Genomic DNA, 25558 nt, shown 5'->3' with positions numbered 1-25558 from the left:
TAGGCCCAACTCGGGACCAACCGGGTTGGCCCAAAAAAATAAAAAATAAATAATAAGGCCCAAATGAGAGAGGGGTGGCCGACCAACAATGGCCCAAGCCCATGGACTTTATTAATTTCCATGTGCTAATTAATATAAGGGTCATATATGAGTCATAAACTCATAGAACATTCAAGAAATTAGAAAGGGGAGAAAAACAAAAGAGAGGGAGAAACCTAAGGGCCATTTTCGGCCAAGCTCAAGACCAAAAAAAAAATTCAAAAATCATTTTCTACCAATTAAAGGGTCCTTAGCAAGGTGGAGTAGTCATTGGAGCAAGAAACCACACATTTTTGTGAGTTACAAGTCCTAGCCAAGAAGGAAGAAAAGAGAGAAAGGTAAGAATTAATTCCTTTTTATTATGTTATGAAGGTTGGTTTATGTTGTAGTATGTAGAAATGAGTAGAATTTATGGAAATATGGAAGTTTACAAAGTGGGTTTGCATGTGTGCATGTGTATGTAATGTTGTATAAATAAGATGAGTTGAATTTTATGTTGTATTCTAGTTGTAGTTGTGGTGGACCTTATATTGGAAATGGAAGAAAATGGTTCAAGTTGGCATGGAAAATTATTGGAAATAGTTATAGGAAATTATGTGATTTTAATGAAGTTTTTATGTAATTATGGAAGTGGAGTTCTAAATGTGAATTATTATGTTAGTTGGTGAATTTGGAAGGATAATAGTCCATATTGGCATGAAAGATTGGTTGTTAAGTGGTTATGAGAAGTTTTGTGATTTTATGGTAGATTTATGTAATTATGAAAATGAAATTGTTAAGGTGCAAATTATGATTATGGTTGATGAAATTGGAAGATGGAAATATGTTATGAATATGTAGATTGAAGATTAGAAGTTTTGGATGGATTATGGTTTTGGTGGAAAGTTTGTATATTTTGTATATCTTGTGAATATTTTGTAGAAATGATATGAAATGCTTCCGAATTATATTGTAATGATCTTGATTAGTAATGAATGTAAAAACATTGAGATTGGTTTGGAAATGTGAAGTTGGAATGAAAGTTATCGCACTATGTTGGAAAGAGGACTAATTATGCTATATTGTGTTGTGTAGTGATTGTTGTTGTTGTTGGGTTGTTGTTGAATTATTTTGGCCGAGTTAAATTCTCGGGGATGCTCTATGTATAGGGGAGATGCTGCCCAAATTTCCGTAGACAAGTATGAATTAAGATTGGATTCTTAAAGGCTTGAAATTGATATTTGGTAATTGTGACCAATTGTAGATTTTGAAGGAAACGAGAATTGAATTTGGAATAGCATAAGGAGCGGAAAGAGGTATGTAAGGCTTTACCCTTCCTTCTTTGGCATGTCTTAGACATATTAGGTTGGATATGAACCTCGGGGACAACCCTATTCTCCGGAATCTGCGTCTAAAGTTTCCCCTTTTTCATTCAGTAGAATTGAATTGAATATGTTATGAAAATTTGGAAAAATTGCCTAAACATCTAGAACTTGTACAAATGAGACCCGACTACCTTAAAACTCTCACAAGTGACGTCATGGAATGTAATATACATAAATTGTGTATGCCGCCTCATTTGATCCGAGGTGGGCCCATTGTTCCCGGATTTTCTCGATTGTTCCGATTATAAAACGATAAGTGTTGTAATTATTCTAAAGAGAATATGTCTATGATGAGTATGACAAGAATGATTGTATGTCTAAAAGTCTTAAGTGAAGGATTGAATATGAATACAAGAATAATGAACTAGTTCTTGAGTCCAACTTTATTCCTTTGCCATGACTCTATTTTCTAAAAGATTCTAAAGTACATGAAGTAATGTTTTATAAGTTTTACGATCTTGTTCCATGTTTTCCCTTAATGCTATTCTTCATTGATAGTCTCGCCTTATAATATTAGTTCCTTCAAGGTGAGACATGGCTATCATGATTATTCCATAATGTAATCGGGGGCTACCGACCTTACGTCACTCCGACGCGAACATGGTTTTCTTGGACTCTCATGCATGTCGTATATATGTTATAAGTACATGTAAATGTATATGGGAAAGATGGGGGAAAGTAAGGCGCTATAGACGCATAGCCACCTGATCAGTTGGAGTATGGTACATGATATCCGTCCCGGACGCGGGATGCTCGGACGCGGGATATATGGTTAAATGGATCGGAGCCGACGCTTCGGCAATATGATATGTTCTATGTTATATATATATGAAAAGAAATGTTTTCCAAGAAAGCAAAGTATTATATGTATATGGATCGGGCTGCACGTGCCGCAGCAATACATTATAGTATATACACATATGGATCGGGCTGCACGTTCCGCAGCGCTAAGCATGCATGGTATCCGCCAACGTGCACTTATATGTACAGGTTATGTTTCTACTTCATGACATGCGCTATATCTCTTTTATGTCATTATCCCTGTTCTATATTTTCTGTATGTTATTATTCATGCCTTACATACTCGGTACATTACTCGTACTGACGTCCCTTCTTATGGACGCTGCGTTTCATGCTGCGCAGGTCAACAGGTAGACAGATTTGACTCTTAGAAGCTCCATCAGCAGTACTGTGGTAGCGCTCCAGTTGTTCCGGAGCCTCAGTTTCTTGGTACTACTTTTGTGTACATATTCGGGCACGGTAGAACCGGTCCTTCTTGTATATGTAGATGTACTTTGTTTAGAGGCTCGTAGACAGATATGTACAGTCAGATGTTCTGTACTTTTGTTGTCCTCGTCGTTGTATAATGTGCTAGCAAAGTTTGTAAGTCCATGTTTACAATTATGCCATTAATGTTAGCGTTGAGCAACAGAAAAAAAAAGATACGGTGTAGTCTATACGGCCCACCTAGTAGAAAAAGTACGATACGAGATAAGGGGTGCTCGGTACAAGTATCGGGTACCCGTCGCGGCCCCTAGTTGGGTCGTGACAGCGGCCCCCCAAAAAATCTTCCTGAATGACTAAGAAAACGATTATTTATAGGCACATTTCTAGGGTTTGCTGGGGTTTTCAATTTTAGGCGGGATCTCTAGGTCAAAAATGCTCCACCCCAAATCAAACGTTCGGATTTCACATGCCCGATCAGAAAAAGAAAGAAATGGACAAAATCCATTAAAACTTCGTACCTGAAAATGAAAAGGGGCTGATAAAGAAAACGATATGAATTCATAAATAGACAAAACTCATTAAGGTGATTTCAGATTGAAAGCAGAGGGCAGGGAAAGAAAACAAAAACCCAAACCTTCAACCGTTGAACTTTTGAAGGAGAAAGGACCGACCATTAATTTCTTTCCCTCAAATGGCCATGCATGGCCTGGGTTTGCGAAAGTTTTCTGCGAATTTTCCATTCGCGTCGGGTAGAGAGAGAGAGAGGAAGGGAAAAGAAAGAGCGGTGGATGAATCTCTTAGGGTAGAAGATGAACAAAACAAAATAATTGGGCCGGGTTGGGTAGGTTAAAACAGTTAATGGACTGGGTCATTTAAATGAATGGTGGGCTGGATTGGTCCAAAAATATTTATGGGCTGACTTTATGGACTGGTCCGAAAAATAATATGGATTGATTGTGCTCGGATTTGGGCTAATATTGGCTGAATGAAAGAAACAATTTGGGCTTCTAAATTTAAATAAAAGACCTATTTTATTTAACTATATACTAACGTGTGCTAAAATATTACCTAATATAAAAATATGTAATTATTAGTGCTCAAATAAAAATAAAATTATATGACGTCGTAATAGTCATGCGATAATATTTTTTTTAAAAGTTTAACAGTAAATAAACGCTATTATTTAATTGCGCAAAAATAAATGCGATGCGTGTGCATAAGATGGTAAAAAGAAATGCTGAAATGATTATAATGCAAATTATAATAATACTGGTAATAATAATAGTAACATAATAATAATAATAATAATAATAATAATAATAATAATAATAATAATAATAATAATGATAGTGGTAGTAGTAACGGTAATAAAATAAAAATAATAATAGCTAGTGACTACAATAGGATAATGAAACGCTGGTATTAATAAAAAACTAATAATTGTAGTAAAGTATAAATAATTATTTCTTAAGTTGCCAAAAATATTAGAAGCGTAAATAAATATTTTGGAGGAAGGCGGGACAAAATTGGGTGTCAAGGGAGAGAGAAAGAAAGAAAGAAAGAAAGAAGAAGATTGTTACACCCCATAGTTTCGTATGTTGAGATTCGAGTTACCGTTCAGGAGGTATGTGAGCTTATATGCGTTTAACTTATGGTTATAAGGGTTTAAGTGCATATAGTGAGCTATGGAAGGATTGAAGGTCAAGTGGATTAAGGAAATTAAATTTGTTGGAACTTGGAAGAGAATATGAGGGGTAATTTTGGCCCAACTTGGAGAAAGAATATTTTTAGTAGAAAAGGAGTTGTGAGGCAAAGTAAAAGCCTAAAATAAAGTTCGTCGTGCCTACTTTCTAGCGCAACAAACTGTTCATCGATACGGCATCGAAGTGGAGAATTATGGACGTTACAAGTTAGGCTGACGGAGCAGAAATGCTGCTACAGTAACCAGGCTGCTACAGTGCTACTACAGTAACCAACTTGCTACAGTAACTGCTATAGCGACCCGACCCGAATTCGACCCACTATTTAAGGATCAAATCTGATCCTAAACCTCATTTTTCAGCCAAGAATTCTCCAAATATTTCCCAAACCTTCTAGAAAATTCTGCCAACTTCTATCCACTAGATTTTAACGCGAATTAAGTATAATCTCCGGATTTAAGTTTGGACAGCGCGTAGTTACGATTATACTATCGTATTGCAGTGAATCTTGGTTGGAATTCAAGGAAAATATTGGAGATATCGCGGTACTAGCGAGAATAAGGTATGAATCTCTCCTTATTGATATGGATATAAGTTTATTTACGGAAGTAGAGTTGTAGAATAATCATACAGTGGATTTGTTGGTGGAAAAATTGGACAAATGTCATGTGGGATATTTTATGGAATATATTGGTATTGATAATATTGTGGTTGATGTTGGTATTGTTGTTATTGTTGTTGGTTGCTGGATTCTGCTGGGCATATAAACAGAGGAGATGCTGCCGAAATTTCGGCAGATTCTAAAAAGATTTACTTGGAGGCTTAGGATAAGTATATAATAACGGGCTAACAATAGTATTGCGAGACTATGAATGATCTTACGTAGATTGCAAGGCAAGAAGTAAGCTGGAAAGTGAAATGTAAGCTTCCAAGTATATAAGGCAAACCTTCTTCTTTTGGCATGATCCTTTTGTTATTCATTCTATATGTACCCCATATAATTTCATTCTTAGACAAGTAAGGTCTAAATGCTTCTTGTGATGACTTATTGATATTGTACTCCTATTCTGTTCCGAAGGGAACACCCATAAGGTGCCAAGTTGAGTCGTGTATATGGTTCTACTAACGATTTCTAGGAAATGAGTTTTATACTAAAGGAAACATAAAGTTTGATTTTCAAAACAACTCCGAAGGGGGTGCGAGATTTTACTACTTCATTTCATTTACGATTGATGTTTACATTCCATAGTATCATCCCTTTGTATTGATATGATCATTTATTCTTTAGGTAAGGCAATAAGATGAAATTGAGTAGAATATAGGTGGTAAGAATTTCATAACAATTCTACCCTCAAACCTGGAAATATGTCCTCCTGAGTCTAGTGAGATACAAATTTGATAACTTTTATGAAAGACTAAGGCTAATAACGGGATTGTGGTGAATGGATTAGTGACTTATGATATGATTGAAATTGATACTTATGGATTGATTTTGTGTTGACATGATTGTGATATTAAGCCGGAAACGGCTGCCCAAAGGGGCCATCATTATTATGCCGGAAGTGGTTGTCCGAAGGGACCATTCTATTAACATGTTGGAAGCGGCATGCGTGTTGGATTGCATTATTTACTTAAAGATTGTGTTGAGACTTCGTGTGCACATTTATGTTTCTTCCAGCGAGGGCTGCAGGTGTTGAGTTAGATTGTGATTTCTTCTCTCCTAAGTCAAATTATGATTATGACTTGTTACCACCTTACATACTTAGTACATTGTTCGTACTGACGTCATTTTGCTTGGGGACGCTGCGATCATGCTCGCAGCCCCAGCTTGTTTGGCAGGTTAAGTGTATAGCTAGGATGCTTAGACGTCAGCTGGGATTGGCAAGTTCCACCTCATTCTGGAGCTGTGCTGAGTCATGTATAAATATGTATGATTATAGGTATGTCAGGCCCTGTCCTGACTCGTGATACTCAGTTTACTTCTTAGAGACTTCTGCAGACAGTGTCCTGTGGTATGTTTGTCGAGATGTCGACAAAGTGATGTCAGTTGAGTCATTTGTGAACTTTAAAAGAGTATGTATTTTAGATGATTTCTATTTGGAAAATTTTTATGTTCTTAAAAGTTTTTGAAATGACAGGTTTTGATAGAGCGAATGTCTGAGGGTTCGCTCAACCCTGATGAGAGTCGGGTACCCGTCATGCCCTATCAGGATTGGGGTGTGACAAAGATGGTGGTGGAGGTGATGATTACAACGGTGGTGGAGGGAGATAAAGAGGGAGGATGAGAAAGAGTAATTGATGTTAGAGGTAGTGGTGGGAAAAGAGAAATGAGAAACAATTTTTTTTAAATCAAAATTAAGATGAAGGGTCAAATTTGTCCCTGAAGTATGTGAAAGGTTTTTTTTTTAAAAAAAAATTGTTTTTTTATAGAGGAAGGGGGAAAATGGGGGTAAGGATTCGAACCCTCGCCAACTAGGTGAAAGTTCAGGTAACCAACCAACTAAGCTACTAAATCTCTATCACTATCCAAAAGGTTCAAATTTACCCTCTGTGTAAAAAAAGGGCATCACTGGGTGCTAAGCTTATATAGTTTCAAAATAAGGGCAAATTTGTTCAGTTTCACATAGTTCGGGGGCAAATTTAACCTCAACTATTAACGGAGGGTAAATTTATTCCATTTCGCATAGTTCGGTGATAAATTTTCCCCTTTAAAGTTTTATTAAAACAATATCTACCCAAAAAAAAAAAATTGGTAATTATTTAGTACTTTGGCCAAAATTGCAATTATATTGTTTGGATTGACATGAGCAGTAATTTTCCTTACTTATTACTCCCTCCCTTCATTTTTATTTTGTCCATCATATTAAAAATAAATTTTCATAAATATTTACTTGTTAATTTTAACATATCAAGTGAAAGACAATTTTTTTTTCTTGTTTTAGTCTTAGTATTAATTACTCATTTTTAAAGTTTATTAAGACTATACACTAGTTAATATGAATATCATGATTCCGTGTATAAATTAAAAATGGACAAGTAAGAATAAACGGGAAAAAGTAGTAACCAAACAATGTCGGGCAAAACCCTAGCCCTCAAGTCCCTTTGTATTATATAAAGAAGCGCTCCTGCCTGCCTTCAGTGCTCAAACCCTAGCACCGCAGCCGCCTTACATTCTCTGGTCTCTCCTTTCTTGTATTACATAACAGTAATATCTGTTGAATCTAATTGATTGTATTATACTTGCTCGATTATGTGCAAAAGCATTGGATATGATCCTAAATGATGATGACTTGAAATAAGCTATGGATTTAACATCCATATGAGGCTTTCTTTTGTCATAGTTACTCTGATAGGATATTTTCCTTTTTTTTTTCTTTTTTTTTTTGGTTGTCTAATTCGTTTAGAGCTAATCTGTTTTTAAGGAGTATTAAATAATGCTGATAATCCGAGTGCTACATTTAGTACTTTAGATTAAAAAAGGGCAACTTTGCCGAGGTGATCTGTTCTGTTTGATCCTCCTCTTTTTCCCTGTTGCCAATATTGTAATTGGACAAGCTTGGATTAATTTTGGTTGATGATTATTACTTGTAGCTTTTCATCAACTTATCCTAGCATGTCTACATTTTTATATAAACTAAAATTATGTGAAGATTTCATGTCTTATGGTCTAAAAAGAAAAAGGCATCTTTGCCGAGGTGATCTGTTATTTTAGATTTTCCTCTTTTTCCCTGTTGCCAATATTTATATTTGACTAGTTTGGGTCAATATTGGTTGATGAATACCAGCCACTTCTAGCTTGACGACATTTTTGTTTAAATTATTCCATCTGGTTCTTTTTAATTTTGGTTTTAATTATTCCATCTAAAGATTTTCCATGCCATTAGGATAGCATATTACCATCCAATTAAGCTTCATTGTCATAGTTACACTGATAGAGCATGGCGTTTGACTCTTTCTTGCACTGTTTTCTGTTTTGCTTTAGTTCAATATCTCTCTGTTTTTTTTTTTTGGTTGATAAAAATACAGTTGTAGTTGAAAAGAAATTAAGAAAAGATAAAACCTTCGGATGATCAAACCTGCTGAATTCTATTGATACATAATATGATAGTATAACAATATCGTATGACTCAAATAAACTTGAGACAGGTTGTTGAATCCTAAGACTGATCATGTAGCACATGGTAGTTTGAAAGAAGATAAATAAAATAATTATTGTGTGGGACTAAATGTCACCGTGATGGCCATTAATAGGAGAACAATATGGACTGTCAAAAATATCATTCAAGAGAGGCAAGAATTGTCATTGCTGAGACAAGGTTATTGAGTAATGAATGTCAGGTACTTGAGCATTTTGTCAGGTTTTAGCAAAATTTCTTCAAAAGAAATGCAAATAAATTTGATCCTCTTTTGGTAGTGCCTTGGTGGAGTCGCATTTGATCTTTAAAAGCTAATGCTGAGGCATGATTTTTAAAGGTGAAAATAAAAATCTAAAACCTCTTTTGGTAGTGCCTTAGTGGAGTCGCATAGGATCACCAATTAGTTTTCCGAACACATCTTAACTATTCATTATTTTTTTTTTTTTGTCTAAACTATCATCAATTAGTTTGTAAAACATATTTCATTAAAAGTGAATAATTGATAGTTGAAGTGTGTTTTGCAAACTAGTTGGTGATAATGAATAGTTAATAATTAAGGTGTTTTGCAACCTAGTTATTGATAGTTTGTGTAGGAAACTCTTTATAGTTCGGGTAGAAAATAAAAAAAAACATGATACTTAGGTGTATATTTTAACCATTATTTCTATTCTTTTTGTAAAATGTTTACCCACTGTCCCAATTTATGTGGTACTGTTATGATTTTGAGAGTCCAACAAGAAAAAGTTTGACCGTAATTTATTTGTATGTACTTTAAATATTTTAAATTGTTAATTGTTGTGACTTATTGTATTTTTTAAATATATAAATTAATTTTTAAAAAATTCAAAGTTTTTAAGTTCAAATTTACGATCAAAATAAAGAAGTTTAACTCTCGAAAGAGGTAAAGGTTACAAAGCTAAGTGAACATATCCGTAACAATAAATGCCACGATTATTATTCATAAATAATGCACTTTACCAAAACAAGCACTTAACAATTTATAATTACTCAGTTGAAATTCAACGAACCAATGAAATGAGAAAGAAAGAAAAAACCCTTTTAAAAAAATCTCAATTAAATCTAAATTTCTTTGAAGGAAAAAAAGTTTAAATTAATTCCAAAATTGTACTCCTTCAAAATTGAAATCTAATCATCATTATTGAGTACTACTACTTCTTTTGCCTCTTACTAATTCTGTCTTTCATAGGCCAAAACTTTTATTTTCATGTAAAACCTAAAATTTGACATTGTGAGCAAAGATGGAAAAAACTAGTCAATATATGCATTGGTATCCTAAGGTGATACTTATTATGAGATAAAAAAATTTGGCTAATGTGACACTTATTATGGAATGGAATGAGTAACATTTAAATGATGATTGAAAAAGTCACATAATAATTTGGTATTGTTAGATTCTCAAAGTCAAAAGGATTATTACTTGTGCATGTTCTAATCAAGATGAAAAAGTATTTTTTCTTTAATTATATAGGGGTAATTTAATAAATTTCATATTGCATTATTAATTTCTTAATATGCGTATTTTTTGCTAAAGTGACACTTATGATGAAACGGAGGGAGTAATTGATATGCACTGAATGACAGCAATATATTGGAGTAAAATGACAACAATGTAAATAGTCATGTAAGTAAGAATTTGTATTTTTTTTAACACATATATTACATAATATTAGTTATTTACCTGGAGGATTCGTGGTCAATACCGACTTGCTACTTTTGATGAAAAAAAGAACACATAATATTACAACATAATTTAATAAAAAAGTTATCAAAATAACTTGGGTCTTTCGCACAGCCCTTATACGGGGGTGGTCTTTAATTTTTGGCCTTCAAATTGGTGGTCTTTAATTTTTGCTATTCAGCGCTCTAAGTGGCTGAAATATCCGGAAATTCTGTGTTCGAACCATAGCAGAGTATTAAAAAGAAAATCACAAGACAAAATTTCATAGCAAATTAAGTCTATTGGGGCAAAAGTTAAACCTTAGGTAGGGTTTGGGCTAGAGTGATTTTGAAGATGGGCTAATTTGAGCTAGCTCAAGTTGATCCATCACAAATTATCAGCCCAAACTAGCCTATCAATTGAGCTCAAATTGACTCATCAAATGTCCACCATTCATATGTTAAAAGCAATAAAATATGATTAACTTTTTTTTTAATTATTATTTAAATTTATTTTTGTAATTATTTTTATTTTTAAAATGTCTATTTTTATTTTAAATATTTTTATTTTATTTTTAATTTTTTAAATATTTTTTATTTCCTTATTTAAATTTTTTTACTAGTAACTTTTCATTTTCAAGTTTTTTTTTTCCTTGAGAGTCCATGCTTATCCGTTTTTATTTAACCTATTTTCGACCCACTCATTTCCGACATATGTTTGTCACTCTTAGTTATGTACAAGACAATCTTAAAAATATATAATAAGACAAATGAGTAAAAGAGAGGAATCTAACAAAATCAATATTCATTACGTCAATTAACATTTAATTTTCTTTTGATTTATTTTCGGAATAATTTCGAATATAATTTACGCACAAGAATACCTTACGAGGAAATATTTACAGTGAATATCTTTATTAATTTGAGTAAAAGCATACGTTTGAGTTTTTTTTTTTCATATCCAAAATGTATTTAAATTTGATTTTCAAAACACTATTTATTTAGAAAAGCATGAACGAGAGAATATTTACAATCAAAGAATATCGATATTTTTAATTTCTCAAAATGTTGAAAAGGTAGGTTAAGTTGAGCGGATTGAGTTATAACCCTTCATTTAATCCATCTTAACCCAAACAAGCTTTGGGCAAGGTTGGGCTTTGGTCTATTTACAGGTTCGACCCATCTTGACCTGCCCAACTTTAGCTCAAGTGGCCCATTTATCACCCCTAGCCTTAGGCCTAACTTCTAGAATCTTAGTAGAGGAAAAAAAAATTCCGCCTTGCGAAATTTTGCAAGGCAAACTTTTGCCTTGAGTCATTCACGAAGTCTTGCTTTGCGGATTTTTTTTATTATTATTAAACCAGAATTCGAACTTAGAATCTCGGAATATTTTTGATCATTTTTTTAAACGAAGAGCAACAATTTGAGGGATAAAAATTAAAAGCCAGCGCGCCTCGCGAAGGGCAATCTGCTCAAATTATTAACATTTTATTACCAAAGGGTATCTCATAAATTATATGTATTAAAATGTTTTTCATAAAAGTTGATTTTTGAAAAACATTTTACGTTCTTATGAACCCTACCCACAACCGGCACGCAACTCCTAGGAGGATCAGTTATTAAAGAATGATGATTGATTTTAGTTAATTAATCCCCTCCTTAAAATGTGTTAATTAATCCCTTTTCTTTAGTTAATCAGTCCTTATCGCAGTTCCCTTGAGAATAAAGTATAGAGTTGAAGATCATCTCATTTTGAGAGAATTGGGAATGGAAGGGTCAATTAATAGCAGTAGTAGTGAAATGAGAGCAAGTGGCATGGTTGTTCAGAAAAGAGAAGATGATGCTTTATCTAATCCAACTATCACAATCAAAGTCTCATATGCTTCACAAGACTTTGACCTACCTGTTCCCTCTGAATTCACTTTTGGTAATCTTTCCCTTTTTAGTGTATATGTTTGAAATTTCCTGTTTGTAAAAGGTAATCAAAATGCTTCTATGGATGTAAATATTAAAAGTTCTGAAATTAAGATTGTAAAGGACGCATTCAATTTTTGTTTAGGATATGAGTTTGTGTTATTGTTTATAAAGGGTTACTATGTACCTAATTAAATGGGGTTGCTTAGACTCGCCAAAAATGCGGTCGCACCCTTGTAGGACTATTTTGACATGCACGTGTCGACATTTTTTAAGAGTCCGGGCAACATAGCTAGGCACGGCTAATCTGTTTACCCTGCCTATAGTCTACTTGGTTTATTTTCTCCTTGATAGGTTTTGCTGATGCCTGAAAATCTTAAAACGTTAATGCATCTATGTGTACACAGTTTTACTTCCTTGTTAGTGATTTTCTGCCTAGTACCATTGCTGCTTCTTTTGTATGGGGAATTGGGTGAGACTGACTATGTGATGGTTAAACTTTAAGGTGCTCATCTAGCTTTGGATGCTATAAGTTCAAGGTTCTTAGGTTGAATGGTGCTTGGTACTTTGTACAACTCAGAGGTGTAGTTAGATTTTTTAGTATTTGTTGGGTTCTTGATATATTATTTATACATGTTAAGTACAACTTCTTCAAGGTTTAAGCCGAAACTATTAGGTTTTACCGAACCCGTGACAGCAATGGTGGCTCCGCCTCCGGTAGGAATTGGAAAGTATCTACCTTACATGGTTTCTCTTTTCTTTCATTTTCTTAATAAATGATGGTGTCTAGTCCTGCTTGCACCCATCTCATCTATTCCATTTGGACCCACATCCTCCCACCAAGTCTAAGGCTTAGGCAGATTGAAAGAAGTCAACCAGGTTTTCTTACTTTGTTCGAATTCAAACTAGCTCCCCTGATTCCTTCAAGCTTCATCAAGATTTTGTCCACACTGTCGTTGTGCCACTTGCTACCCATTTTATCCGCAAGGTTGATTTGTAATTAGAATAGGAGGAATTAGAATGGTAGCTATCTACATTTTAGGATTATGAATAGAGTTTATAGACTTATAGTATCCAACTACACCAAGATGCCTGCTTAAGCTGCTCTTACCCTTTTCTTTTTATCACAATAAACGAGACCGCTTATAGTGCTCCAAAGCAATGTTTATGACATTGTTATCTGTGATCTATGTGGTGCTTCAGTATGTGTAAGCTTTTATTAACTCAAATCAACTTAATAAAGGTAATGCTCCTTCCATCTCAAAAAGATTGTCTTTGTCTTACTTTCGGGTAAAACTTTTAGAGAAGGATCGAGTCACAGGACGATGAACAGGAAAATCTAAATCAATTAACTTAGACTTTCCCTTGCCTTTGTTCGAATTCCTAGATCGACCTATTTTGGATATAAATTCAGCTCGTTAAAGGGAAGCTGAAACCTTAGAGTTCAATGAAAGAGAGAACTCCGATCTGTTATTTTTGGTTAAAATACGCTTGCTGTTTTATTCCCCAAATCCCCCTTTAAATAGGGAGTCTTATTACAGCAATAGAAAGTCTAATCCTTATGAAACTAGGAAACATAAATCCTGTTCTAGAATAATAACGATAGCTAAACCTAATCCTTAAAGCTAGGAAACATATATCCTATTCTAGAATAATAGCGATAGCTAAACCTAATCCTTAAAGCTAGGAAACATAAATCCTATTCTAGAATAATAAAAATAGCTAAACAGAAAGCTACTAAAAATATAATTAAATACTGAATTTAATTGGCTTCCCTTCGGGCATAGTCTTACCCACAAACACATCCACAACATTACCCCCCTCATGCTGAAAGAGCTTGTCCTCAAGCTCGAAGGATGGCTAAGCCTGTTGAAATGAGTCTACATCCTCCCAAGTAGCTTCAACCGTTAATGATAGCAGGCAATTGCATAGTTTCTGCATGCCTTTGACCTGTAATTTCATGTAAGGAAATTTCCGGGCAGTCATCCAAAACTTCTGGAATAGTATCGGCAACTGAATCATCCAATTCCAGCCAGAAAAGTTGTTTGCACTGGTGAGTGGCTGAATATTGTTCGTCACAATTATAGCATAATCCCTTAGCTCTTCTCTCTGCCATTTCTGCACGAGTTAATCGCTTGACAGAAGGGGTTTGGTTGCTGATCTGGGTATTAGCTGAGGTAGATGAGCCGACTAAACTAGTAGCAGACCTTGCCGCGTTTAGTGTGCTGCCAAAATCTGTTCGAGACTGCTGCCATGCCCCATTGCGAATAGCCGAATATTACTGACTTTCTGCAGTTGTTTTTGTTCATAAGCCCTGTCTACACTCATGGCCACCGATAAGTCAGGTCGTTTGAGTAACTGCACATCCATTCTGATTGAATCATCCAACCCCTCCATAAATATTCCCACTTGTAAGTGTTCTAGAATAAGCTCATCAGCCCTAGCCAACTTTTCTTGAAATTGGCGTTGATAAAGTTCAATTGTACCAGTTTGCCGAAGCGTGACCAATTCGCCCACTGGGTTGCTACTTTCAGGAGGTCCAAATCATTGGAAACACTTTTCTGAAATTCTTCCCAACTCATTGGCTCCTTCGCTCGGTTAAGCTGATAATACCATAATTGTGCTTCTCCCAACATATGAAACCCAGCCACTCTAACCTTTTCCGCTTCCGCTGTATGTTGATTTTCAAAAAATTGTTCACATCTCTGTGCCCAAATGAATGGGTCGTTGGTGCCATCGTAAGTAGGAAAATCCATCTTTGCATACCTTGGTACTGTCGAATGAGAATTACCACTTGTTGGGTGATTCTGATCTGTGGGATGAATAGGTAGTGTATTGCCTCTAGTAGCAGGAATTGTTGATCTGCCAGTCACCGGGGCACTACTCGACTGAGTTCCGTTGGTCGCTGGTTTCGTGGAGCCAATTCCCAAGGCAGAAAAGTTTTCTTGGATGTCTTGGGCAATTCTCTCGCTCAGGCGTTGTTCCATCGCTGCAAGTTTGGAGTCCATTAGTGCTTCTGTAATAGCCTGTTCTTCCTGGAACCTGGAATTGATTTCATCGCCCAACGTGTTAGGCTCTGATACCAAATTGTTAGGACTTTTAGAGAAGGATCGAGTCACAGGACGATGAATAGGAAAATCTAAATCAATTAACTTCGACTTTCCCTTGCCTTTGTTCGAATTCCTAGGTCGACCTATTTTGAATATAAATTCAGCTCGTTAAATGGAAACTGAAACCTTAGAGTTCAATGGAAGAGAGAACTCTGATCTCTTATTTTTGGTTAAAATACACTTGTTGTTTTATTCCCCAAATCCCCCTTTAAATAGAGAGTCTTATTACAGCAATAGAAATTCTAATCCTTATGAAACTAGGAAACATAAATCCTATTCTAGAATAATAACAATAGCTAAACCCAATCCTTACAGCTAGGAAACATAAATCCTATTCTAGAATAATAAAAATAGCTAAATAGAAAGCTACTAAAAATATAATTAAATACTTAATTTAATTGGCTTCCCTTCGGGCATAGTCTTTCCCACAAACACATCCACAACACTTACCTTATTAGTTTGTCCCAAAAAGATTGGCACATTTCTATATTTAGAAACAATTTCACTTTATGAGATGATTTATAGCCACACAATTATTTGAGGCTTGTTTTGGACCACACGTTTCAAAAGTCGTCATTTATTTCTTAAGCTCCGTGTCAAGTCAAACTGAGACAATCTTTTTGGGATGGAGGGAGTAGTTTTTATTGACATTTTGTGAAAGTAATAGTTTATTGTTGGATTTACTAATATTTGCTGATGTTAAATTACTGTTGCAATTCAATAAGTTGAGGTGTTCTAAGAATATGTTGCCAAACAAATTTGTATGCAGGTGAAGTAAAAAGTATCCTTTCTTCAATACTTGGTGTGGAGCCTAAGATGCAAAAACTTCTATTCCGTGGAAAAGAAAAAGAAGATCATGAATATCTGCACGTGGCTGGTGTGAAAGACAATTCCAAAGTGTTAGTTATAGAGGAAGAAACGGTTGAGGAGAAAATTCCTGAAGAGGTTAGGGTAACCACTGAAATATCAAGAGGAGCTGAAGCTGTTGCTGAAGTGAGAAAAGAAGTGGATAAGCTGTCAGAGCAGGTTGATTTCCTTTTGTTGTGAGTTGGCTAATGACATCATCATCTCTTAATTTGAAGTCTTACTTTGGTCTTCATTACAACAGGTCTCTGCTGTACAAGCAGTCGTGTTTGATGGTTCCAATGTTGAAGTCAAGGATATTATCTGTTTGGAAGAGATGCTGATGAGGCAGCTGCTGAAACTGGACGGCATCGAGGCTGAAGGAGAAGGGAAATTACAAAGAAAGATGGAGGTTTGTTTCCTAGACCTAGACAATTAAGATTACCCTTACCTGTCAAAATAAAAATTATTAAGTCTATCCTAGCTTACTTTCTACTGTTGCGATATGCCACTAACTAGACTTTGAAGTGTATTTGATATCCTTCACCTAGGTAGCACTTGGTTGCACTTCTGGTGACTTAACATTTGTGTAAAAAGAACTGAATAGCTTTGCTAATGATGTGTAGAGAACCACATAGGATAGATAAAATGTCTAATTCATAGTTTGGAGATCCGAGGCTGTATGCATAGTTTTTCTCTTGCTGTTCTTTCTTGCACTATGATGCATTTCCTTCTTTAGCAAATTTTCACTAGTACTGAATCTTGTGCTTTCATGTGATTTAAGTCTATCTTGTCTCCTTTTTAATACCTTTACTCACCATGGTTTCACACCTACTAACAAATATATCTAAAGGTTGATGAAGGATATGATGAAACCATCTCAAATGACTCCATCATTTTGCCAAAATGTGGTTATTTTTATCATCCAATATTGTATGACTGCATATATAACTTAGCATCCATATCTACAGACAGACCTCTTGTAGATATGTTGGACTTGAGGCCCGGCATTCAATCCCATAAAGCTTGCCTTTTAAATTAATTCTTTTGGCATTTTATTCTTATTGGTGATCAAGAGTGAAACAAGCTTGATTTATTCAAAGAGGATATATAACAAGCTTTGGCTCAAAAAGAAGGTGAGTGGATGATGAAACTTGCCTTTCAAATTAATTCTTTCAGAATTTTATTCTTATTGGTAATCAAGAGGCCAAACAGGCTTTATTTATAAAAAGAGAGAGAGAGAGAGAGATGTTACTCAAAGGTGTTGCTAATGGTTATTGAAAAAGGTTGAGAACTATGAGGTATCACGTTCTTTGGTGGGCAGAGTTACCGTTACCTATGTTGGTGGGAGGTAGCAAGTACCGGTTGAAATTAGTTGAGGTGCATGTGAGTTGGCCTGGAGACCACAGTTATTAAAAAAAAAAAAAGAGAGAGAGAGATGTTATGAGCTTTGGTTAAAGAAATGGTGAATGGATGATGAGAGCCTTCTGTCTGGCCTGCAACCTTACGTTCGCATATTATAGCAACATTGCTTCTTCATTAATAAATGGTTAATGGTGTTACAAGCAGCCATGATATGTCGTATTGATTGCATTCTACAGCAGTTAATGAGCGGACTGATTAGGGAAAGATTGTCCTCCATGATATTAATCCTTATGGTTTTGCCATCTACAAATAGCTTTTCTTACTTAAAGCTAAAGCTGTGCGCTTCGTCTCGTTTTATTGGCGCTTTGGTGTAGGCGTCAAGGTGCTAAGGTGTGTGCATCTTCACCAATGAGTTTGTCTTTAAGGGCATAACATATCATAATATATAGCGGCTCAATTATAATTTTTCCATTTCTTTTCACCGTGAAATTTCTTGCACAAAGGTGTTCATGTCGATAATGGGTTCATTCATGTGTGCAACTCTTGCGAAATATATCTTTCACTCTAGATCTTTGGTTTGGTTTGTATTTTTAGCAAACGGATATGGTGGGTTTGATTTCTTTTAGGTAAAAAGCGAACAAGTGAACATTCCAGATACGACTATAGGAAATTTTTGGTGGAAATAAGATGCTTCCACTTGTAAATGCAAGGAAAGAACTACAACTGACGCAAGCTAGGTGTGTTGACTATACGAATCAATATTATTCATTGCATTCCTTTTAGACTGTTTCATTCCAATATTCAAGAAATTAGAATCTCCAACCCTAGAAATTCACTTCATTTTCAATTGACATGCAAGTCCCCAAGCGAAATTAACAAGTCTCCAAACAAATATTGGACTAACACTAGACCCAAGGATGTGGCTTTCTGCTCAATGAAGTGGAAGAGAACCATGAGATCTTAGGTTCAAATCCCAATGAAGATGAAAAAAATACGAGGTGAATTCTTCAGATTTGCCTAAGCCTTGGTGGGCAAAGTTACTTCGGACCTATGTTGGTGGGAAATTAGCAGGTATTCGGTGATATAGGTACGTGTGTGTGTCTGTGTTAAATCTTGATTTATCATACCTTTTTCTGTTATCATTGAGCTTAGATATCTAAAGTATCTACGATTATGCCTCAATCCTGTTTGATTTACATCAAGTCTACTCTTATGCTCTTTGCTAAACTTATAGTGCATGTATTCCGTCTTATTTCCACCTATTATCTTAAATCTCTTACTCTGTTTCTATATAGTTCAAGTTTTTTGTTGATACCCTTGCTAGATTCGTCAATCAACACAATGTTGTTTGCAAATGGTATACACAACTACCATACACAATTGGGAATAGTAACAACTCAACAAATTTGTGTTGGGCCCAAGTGACCTAGCTAGAATATAATATGAATTTGCTCATAGTAAATGTGGGGCCAACCATCAGGGAAGCCCGATGGTGGGGGAAGGCTAGGAAAATGCAGTCGAAGATCTAGTTAATATTTTCCAGTTGAAGGCAAAGAAGGCAGAGAATGCGTATGTTCCATCATATGTAAAGGAATCATTTTTTTGCCATTGTGGTATGATTTGCGGCCCTTTCTCCGTTCCCCTTTTCCTATGGGGAAAGTGCACAGATAACTGATTTTAGAACCCCATTTAAGCTATTTGAGCCAAACTGCAAATACTTAAGCCACTCGCTGCTCCTACTTGACAGTAGTGCTAAATCAGCTAAACCTAATTTGATATTCTGATCATGGAATGGGTGGAATTAAATTTACAATTTAGGCTCATATGCAAAAGTGGCAAACACCATTACTGCTTAAGTATTGAGAAATCAGAGTATATATATAGATGGTAGGTTTGTTATCAAATGAGGTTCTCTTTAAATTTTGGTAGTATAGGCTGGTTAAAGGTCTCTGTATGCATTAGCTTGGTTATCCGTGAACAGAGGAAATATTTGGTCGGAAACTCCCCCATATCTGTCTCTGCTTGGCGTAGCCTCTCTACTTAAGTTCCTCAGTTTCTGACTTGGACTGTCACTTCGCTGGATAAGTCAGATCACAATCTATCTTATTCCTTGAAGTTTAGCCATTCGGTCTCAGTTGCCTCCTGGTCTGCATAGATTGCGAACTTCCTGTGAGACTTGGCTTTGAATATTTATTTTTTAGCGCCTAACTAAAATGTTTCCTTGGGCTAAGCAATTTGAAATCGCACAGCTAATGCATTACTATCGACTATTATGGGTCGACTAACTGTAAATGGTAAATCCTTGCTGCCTTCGTAATTTTTCCACATTAATCTTTTTTGTGTTTAGAGCGTTCTTCATATTTGAGATGAAGATCTGTTGCGAATATGATTAGAAAAATGGAGCATTGTTAACTGCTGCATTCAATACTTGCTTCGAGATAAAAACTGCTGCTTATGCCTAGTGGGGTTTTGCATGATTGCACATATTGATGATCAAGTTTTACTCCCTTGTTCAGGTGCGCCGTGTCCAAAGCTTGGTAGAGACAATGGATGCAGTTAAGGCAAGAAATTCCAATCCCTTTAGCAACAACAGTAATGCCGTGTCAGTGACTACTCAATGGGAGACATTTGAGTCGGGAGTCGGAAGGCTGAACGCCCCCCCACCACCTAGACCTGCGTCTGGGGTTGGAAGCCTGAACGCCACCCCACCACCTAGACCTGCATCTGGGGTTGGAAGCCTGGAGGCCCCACCTCCTAGACCTTCGTCTGGGGTTGGAAGCCTGAATGGCCCCCCACCACCTAGACCTGCATCTGGGGTTGGAAGTCTGGAGACCCCACCACCTAGACCTGCGTCTGGGGTTGGAAGCCTGAACGCTCCACCCCCTAGACCTGAGTCTGGGGTTGGAAACCTGAATTCTGCACCACTTAGACCGCCTTCTACTGTAGTGACTGAGGAATGGGAACAATTTGAATAGAATAGTCGTAGAAAATGTTTCAATTTTATGATTAAATATGCCAGTTATTACTACAGACCACTATTATTTTGTCATCTTCACTCTGTCGTTACAGTTAATTTTTTTGGTGACTGTAAGCTCATAACTGACCAGGCAAACATAGAGGTTCAATGAAATGGTGTTGATTAAGTACTTCTGTGTGTTATAAGATTAAAATAAAGTTTAGTGCATATTTCTTTTATTCTTCACCTCATCTCAGGCAAACCTCCCATTGTTGAAAGCAGTTTTTCAAACAACGGGAACGACATTTTGTGAAATGGTATCGCTTCATCACCCTCAAGGTCATTCCTGATCAAGGGATGTAAAATTGACGGGTTGGACCAAATTGGGGCATGTAAAATAACCAAGTCAAATAATGGATTTGACCCAACTCACCCCAGTTTGTTTGGGTCCTATTCATGGAAGCTGATTCTTTTGTATAGTTTTAAACAATACTCATAATTATGCTTTGTGTACCACTGACAGATTATGGTGATGTTTAACTAATTGAATTTCTTAATTGAAGTAAAGAAGTATTGTTTTTTCTATATTGAGCTTATTTAGAGACTGTTTGGATTGGCTTGTGTTAGGTGTTTTTAAGCACTTTTCTAGTGTTTGGATAAGATAAAAAAGTACTTTTAAGCACTTGTTTTCAAACCTCCCCCCCCCAACAAACAAAAAAAAGCTAAACAGGCTCTTAATCTTAATTGAGATAGTATGGTACAATAATTCGCTTTATAAGTCGAGCTCATCAAATATGGAACTAAGATGTTTGCATCTCTCATTTTCTCTAGCAAGACTTCTTTGACCACTTTTTCTTGTTAATTGGAGTATTATTTTTTTGTCCCTTTTGAGGTTCCTTTTTTATTCTTTTTTAACTGAAGGAATAGTACTTACCCCTCCACCCTTAACAATAAAGTCTCGTATTGTAGTTCTGGAAATGGAGAACTTTTGGATATGGGGTGTTTTGTACCTCCTTTGTAGGTTGACCTGGCGCGAATCCAAGTTAGTTGGATTAGTAATTTTGGATACAGGATGATTAAATAAAATAATGTAAACATTGTATACACGGCTCTATCTAAGATTTGTCTCTTTATAGTCATCTGGTTCTGGTGCTTGAATCTCAAAATCAAGCAAATAGATGCTGGTCCACTTGTTACTTTCAATTTCCCTACCATTGTGTGCGCCTTTGTCTGATATACCTCAATGTTGTTATCTGGCTGTAAAGACTACGACTCAAGACGTGGCTCGAGATTCATCCTGCATCGTCTTAACTGAATCCAGTATTTTTTAACACAGAATCCAAGTAAAATATGAACTGATTATTGTTGAAGTATGATGTATTCAGAGCTATTAATCTTGAAACTTGAACCCCAAATTGAAGTATATTCTGTATCTGTCTCTGTTAGACTTGGCGTGCTTTATCATGGTCCAAGTCCATAGGTGGTGACATTAACCTCTCTTTGGTTTTCTTGTTCACTACTTGTTGGAATTATTTTCACGTTTTGATATATATGAACCATACGTACCATGCTATTCTTTCCGAAATCCAAAGTTACCTCCAGTCCAGATGAGATATTTCTCATGAAAATGGACAATTCAAAGTGGGCTAGCCATCACACTTCATAACATGCCAAGAAACTATCACCTTCTTAAAACTCCGCTAATATTTTGTATCCTTATAAGCATGAATAAAATAGATTCTATACCATACCATAATTTTGTACTAGCACTTCGCAGAAGTTTCTTCTTTATGTCTTATTTTAAAACACTATCCTCCATGGCTCCCAGTGATTTTTTGCAAAAAGATGATCCAATATTGCTATCTACTAAGGATCAGAGTTTTGCTCTCAGTGGTGAAATTATGTTGCTGGTAGTTGTCCTTCTTTTCACCCTTTTTCTTGTCACTTTGATTTTCTTCCTGTGTATGAAGCATTTGAATTATTCTTGTTTTTTCAAGTTGGAAAAGAGTCCAACAGACCAAATTGTTCCATCACCTTATCCTTCCATGCCCTTGTCAACTAAGCCATTGCATCGCGATATCGCGGAGTTTGATGGAACGCGATGGATGCCATAGTTTTTCAAGATTTAAGTCATGTATATCTATAATTAGATTTGATACTCAACAAACTGTTGAAACTTATTGTATGGGTATGGTTTAATGTCGTATCTATTTGTATTACATGGTTCGAGCTGAAAGTAATGAGTTCAATTGAACCTGCTCTAGATCCTCCTCTGCGGAGAATCGCAAGATATAATTGTGGAAGGATAATTGTGTTATCTGTGCTACAGAAGGAAGGACACATTTGCTACTTCAAGGCAAAAAGCAATTGAATTTAATTTCTTCTTGGTAACTTGATAACTGTGAGGTTGTTCTCGACTCTTAACAAGGAACTAGAGTATTTTTTTATGATTTTGTTAGCTTTGTGTACTACTTTTGTTTGGTTTTGCTTTCATCTATGCTTGTGCTATATTTTAGGCGTTACTAGCATATTGCTTGGGGCCTTGGTCTGCTATTGGTTATTTCAATATTTAACTTTGGTTTAGATGTTCTGAAAGCATGATGCTTGTGATTTTGACCAAGGAATTACTACAATATTGGATAATCTAATTCCAGTAGATTTTTTGGGTTTCAGATTGTGAAGAGACCAGCATATAATGAAATAAACCTTTCCATGTATTCAGCGGCGGACTCATAATTTATAAGTTATGGTGGTCAACTATTTTCAATATAAAAATTGCTATGGAGATTGGATTCGTACAAATTATTGATTTTTCTGGAGAAAAGACATGTTTTAACCCCTGAACTTGGCACGAAAACTCAGTTTGGAAACTAAACTTAACTTCTATTTATTTACCCCCCTTAATAACTTACGTTTCAATTATTTTCCACCCCAAATGCTGACGTGGCAAAAAAAACAAAAAAATAATAATTAAGAGAGTGAAAAACAAAAAAAGTGGACCCGCTCATATATATATATATATATATATATATATATATATATATATATATATATATATATATATATATATATATATATATTATTATTATTATAAATTAAAAAATAAAATAAAAGTTATACAATTAAAAAATTAAATAAACATTATACAATTAAAAAATAAAATAAAAATAAAAACCATCTTCTTCACAATCCCCCTCCCATTCCACAACCCCACCCACCATCTTCTTCCCACTCCACACCCCGCCCCCAGCTGCTTCTTCTTCCCACTCCACAGCCCCCCCCCCCTCCCGCCACAGCCCCGCCCCCAGTTGCTTCTTCTTCTTCACTCCACAGCCCCCGCCCCCAGCTGCTGCTTCTTCTTCTTCTTCTTCTTCACAAATCCCTCTTTCTCTATATTCTCATCATTCTTTTCTTTTCATTTTCACCATTTTTTGGTTTCTTGATTTTGATTTTGATTTTGATTTTCTTTCAAAAACAAAGTTATGGAAGCAATGAGTTTGCTAATAATAATACTAATAATGGCCAACAATAACAACCAGAACAACCAATTTGGACGAATTTAAGTGTAAGTGGGACTAATTTGAGAAGGAGTTGGATGAAATTTATTAGGGGAGATGATGGTGGTGGTTGTGGATGTAGGTTAAAGATGGTGGTGGTGATTTTTTTTTCTTTTAAGGGCATTTCGTCCAAACTAATGATGGCCAACAATAACAATCAAAACAATCAATTTGGACAAATTTGAGTGTAAGTGGGACTAATTTGAGAAGAAATTTGATGAAATTTGGTGGGGAGATGATGGTGGTCGTGGTGGGTGTGGGTTAAAGATGATGGTGATGATTTTTTTTTTGAAGGGCAGTTCGTCCAATTTGGACTGATAATAATAATGATTTTTTTTACAGTGGTGGCGGCAGCGGCGGCGGCAGTGGTGGTAGCAGCGGCGTAGTGGTTGATAAAAGTGGGGTGAGGATGAGGAGAAAGAAGAAGAAAGAGAAAGAGAAAAAATAATAAAAGAAAAACAAAAAATGAAGTGTTAGTAATTTTGGCATGGCAATGATGTGGCAACGACGTGGCAATGATGTGGCATTGACGTGGCAATGACGTGATGCGAGTGTAATACACCTCACATTGTGAGAGTGGTATTATTTTTTTAGGGTGGAAAATAATTGAAATGAAAGTTGTTAAGGGGGTATATAAATACAACTTAAGTTTAGTTGCTAAAGTGAGTTTTCGTGCCAAGTTCAGGGGTTAAAACATGTCTTTTCTCATTTTTCTGTGAACAAATAAGGATTCATATAGCCGAACCCAACTTATTTGAGATTGAAACGTGTAGTAGTAATTATTGTTATAGGAGTAATAGTTTTTCTATATAAACTAGGACTACAACAGCTGATGCAAAAAGTTCAGAAGCTCTTACACAGCAGCTTTAGAACTTGTTGCAACAACTATACTGCTGTAACTACGAATCTGGGAAAATCAGCAAATAAGGCAACTATACCCAAATGAACAATTGAAAGAAACAGTATTGTTTAACTTACTAATGGACCCGAAAACACTTATGAAGTAATGCCAGTGCTACACCAATGACATTCAATCAAAAAATTGTAAAATCGGATGATTTTTTTTTTCTTGAGCAATGGCGGATGAAAAAGAAGAAGAAGAAGAAGAAGAAGAAGAAGAAGAAGAAAGCAGGGGCGGACCAAGAAGAAGAAGAAGACGAAGAAGAAAGTAGCACGAAGAACAAATGGGAAGAACAAAAATGGAGGAAACGGCGCTGAAGAGGATTTTTTTTCCCGATTTTTGTATTTTAGGGTTTATAGTGGTTGGGTCAAAGTGTTAAAAATAAAACTTTGGGGCAAAGTGTTAAAAGTAAAGTTTAGGGTCAAAGTGTTAAAAATAAAACTTGAGGGTAAAGTATTAAAAATAAAACAGAGGGCCAAAGTGTCAAAAATGAAACTATTGGGCAAGCTCAAAGCCCCTTAATCACTAATCAAATTTAGTCACCTCTACTCAATAATTTAAACTTGAATCACCTCCCTTCAATTTTAAAACTAAAACATCACCTATAATTAAATGCCCCGAGTTAAATATCTAGATTAGATCTTAGGCTAATATAAGAAAAGAAAGGAAATTGTATGGTTTGACTACTTAATCTTTTGAAGAAAAACAATAATATGGGGTTCACATTTTTTGATGTACAATAATTTCATTTGCTCCCACTAATGGGTTG

The 25558-nt window shown here is 35.6% G+C and overlaps 1 protein-coding gene across 1 annotated transcript; it reads left to right on the top strand.

Annotated features, from left to right (window-relative positions):
• Positions 1–11669: 11669 nt before the first annotated feature.
• LOC132606991 (BAG family molecular chaperone regulator 4-like) lies at positions 11670–20521 on the top strand. The gene is made up of 4 exons (XM_060320775.1): positions 11670–12070; positions 15937–16193; positions 16276–16422; positions 19892–20521. Exons 1-4 carry the CDS (start codon positions 11911–11913, stop codon positions 20348–20350), a joined length of 1023 nt encoding a protein of 340 aa, XP_060176758.1. The 5' UTR covers positions 11670–11910; the 3' UTR covers positions 20351–20521.
• Positions 20522–25558: the final 5037 nt, after the last annotated feature.

The sequence above is a fragment of the Lycium barbarum genome, chromosome 8 (assembly GCF_019175385.1).
Source record: "Lycium barbarum isolate Lr01 chromosome 8, ASM1917538v2, whole genome shotgun sequence".
NCBI lineage: Eukaryota > Viridiplantae > Streptophyta > Magnoliopsida > Solanales > Solanaceae > Lycium > Lycium barbarum.
The sequence above is the reverse complement of the archived record's forward strand: the minus strand, read 5'-3'. Positions and strand labels throughout refer to the sequence as shown.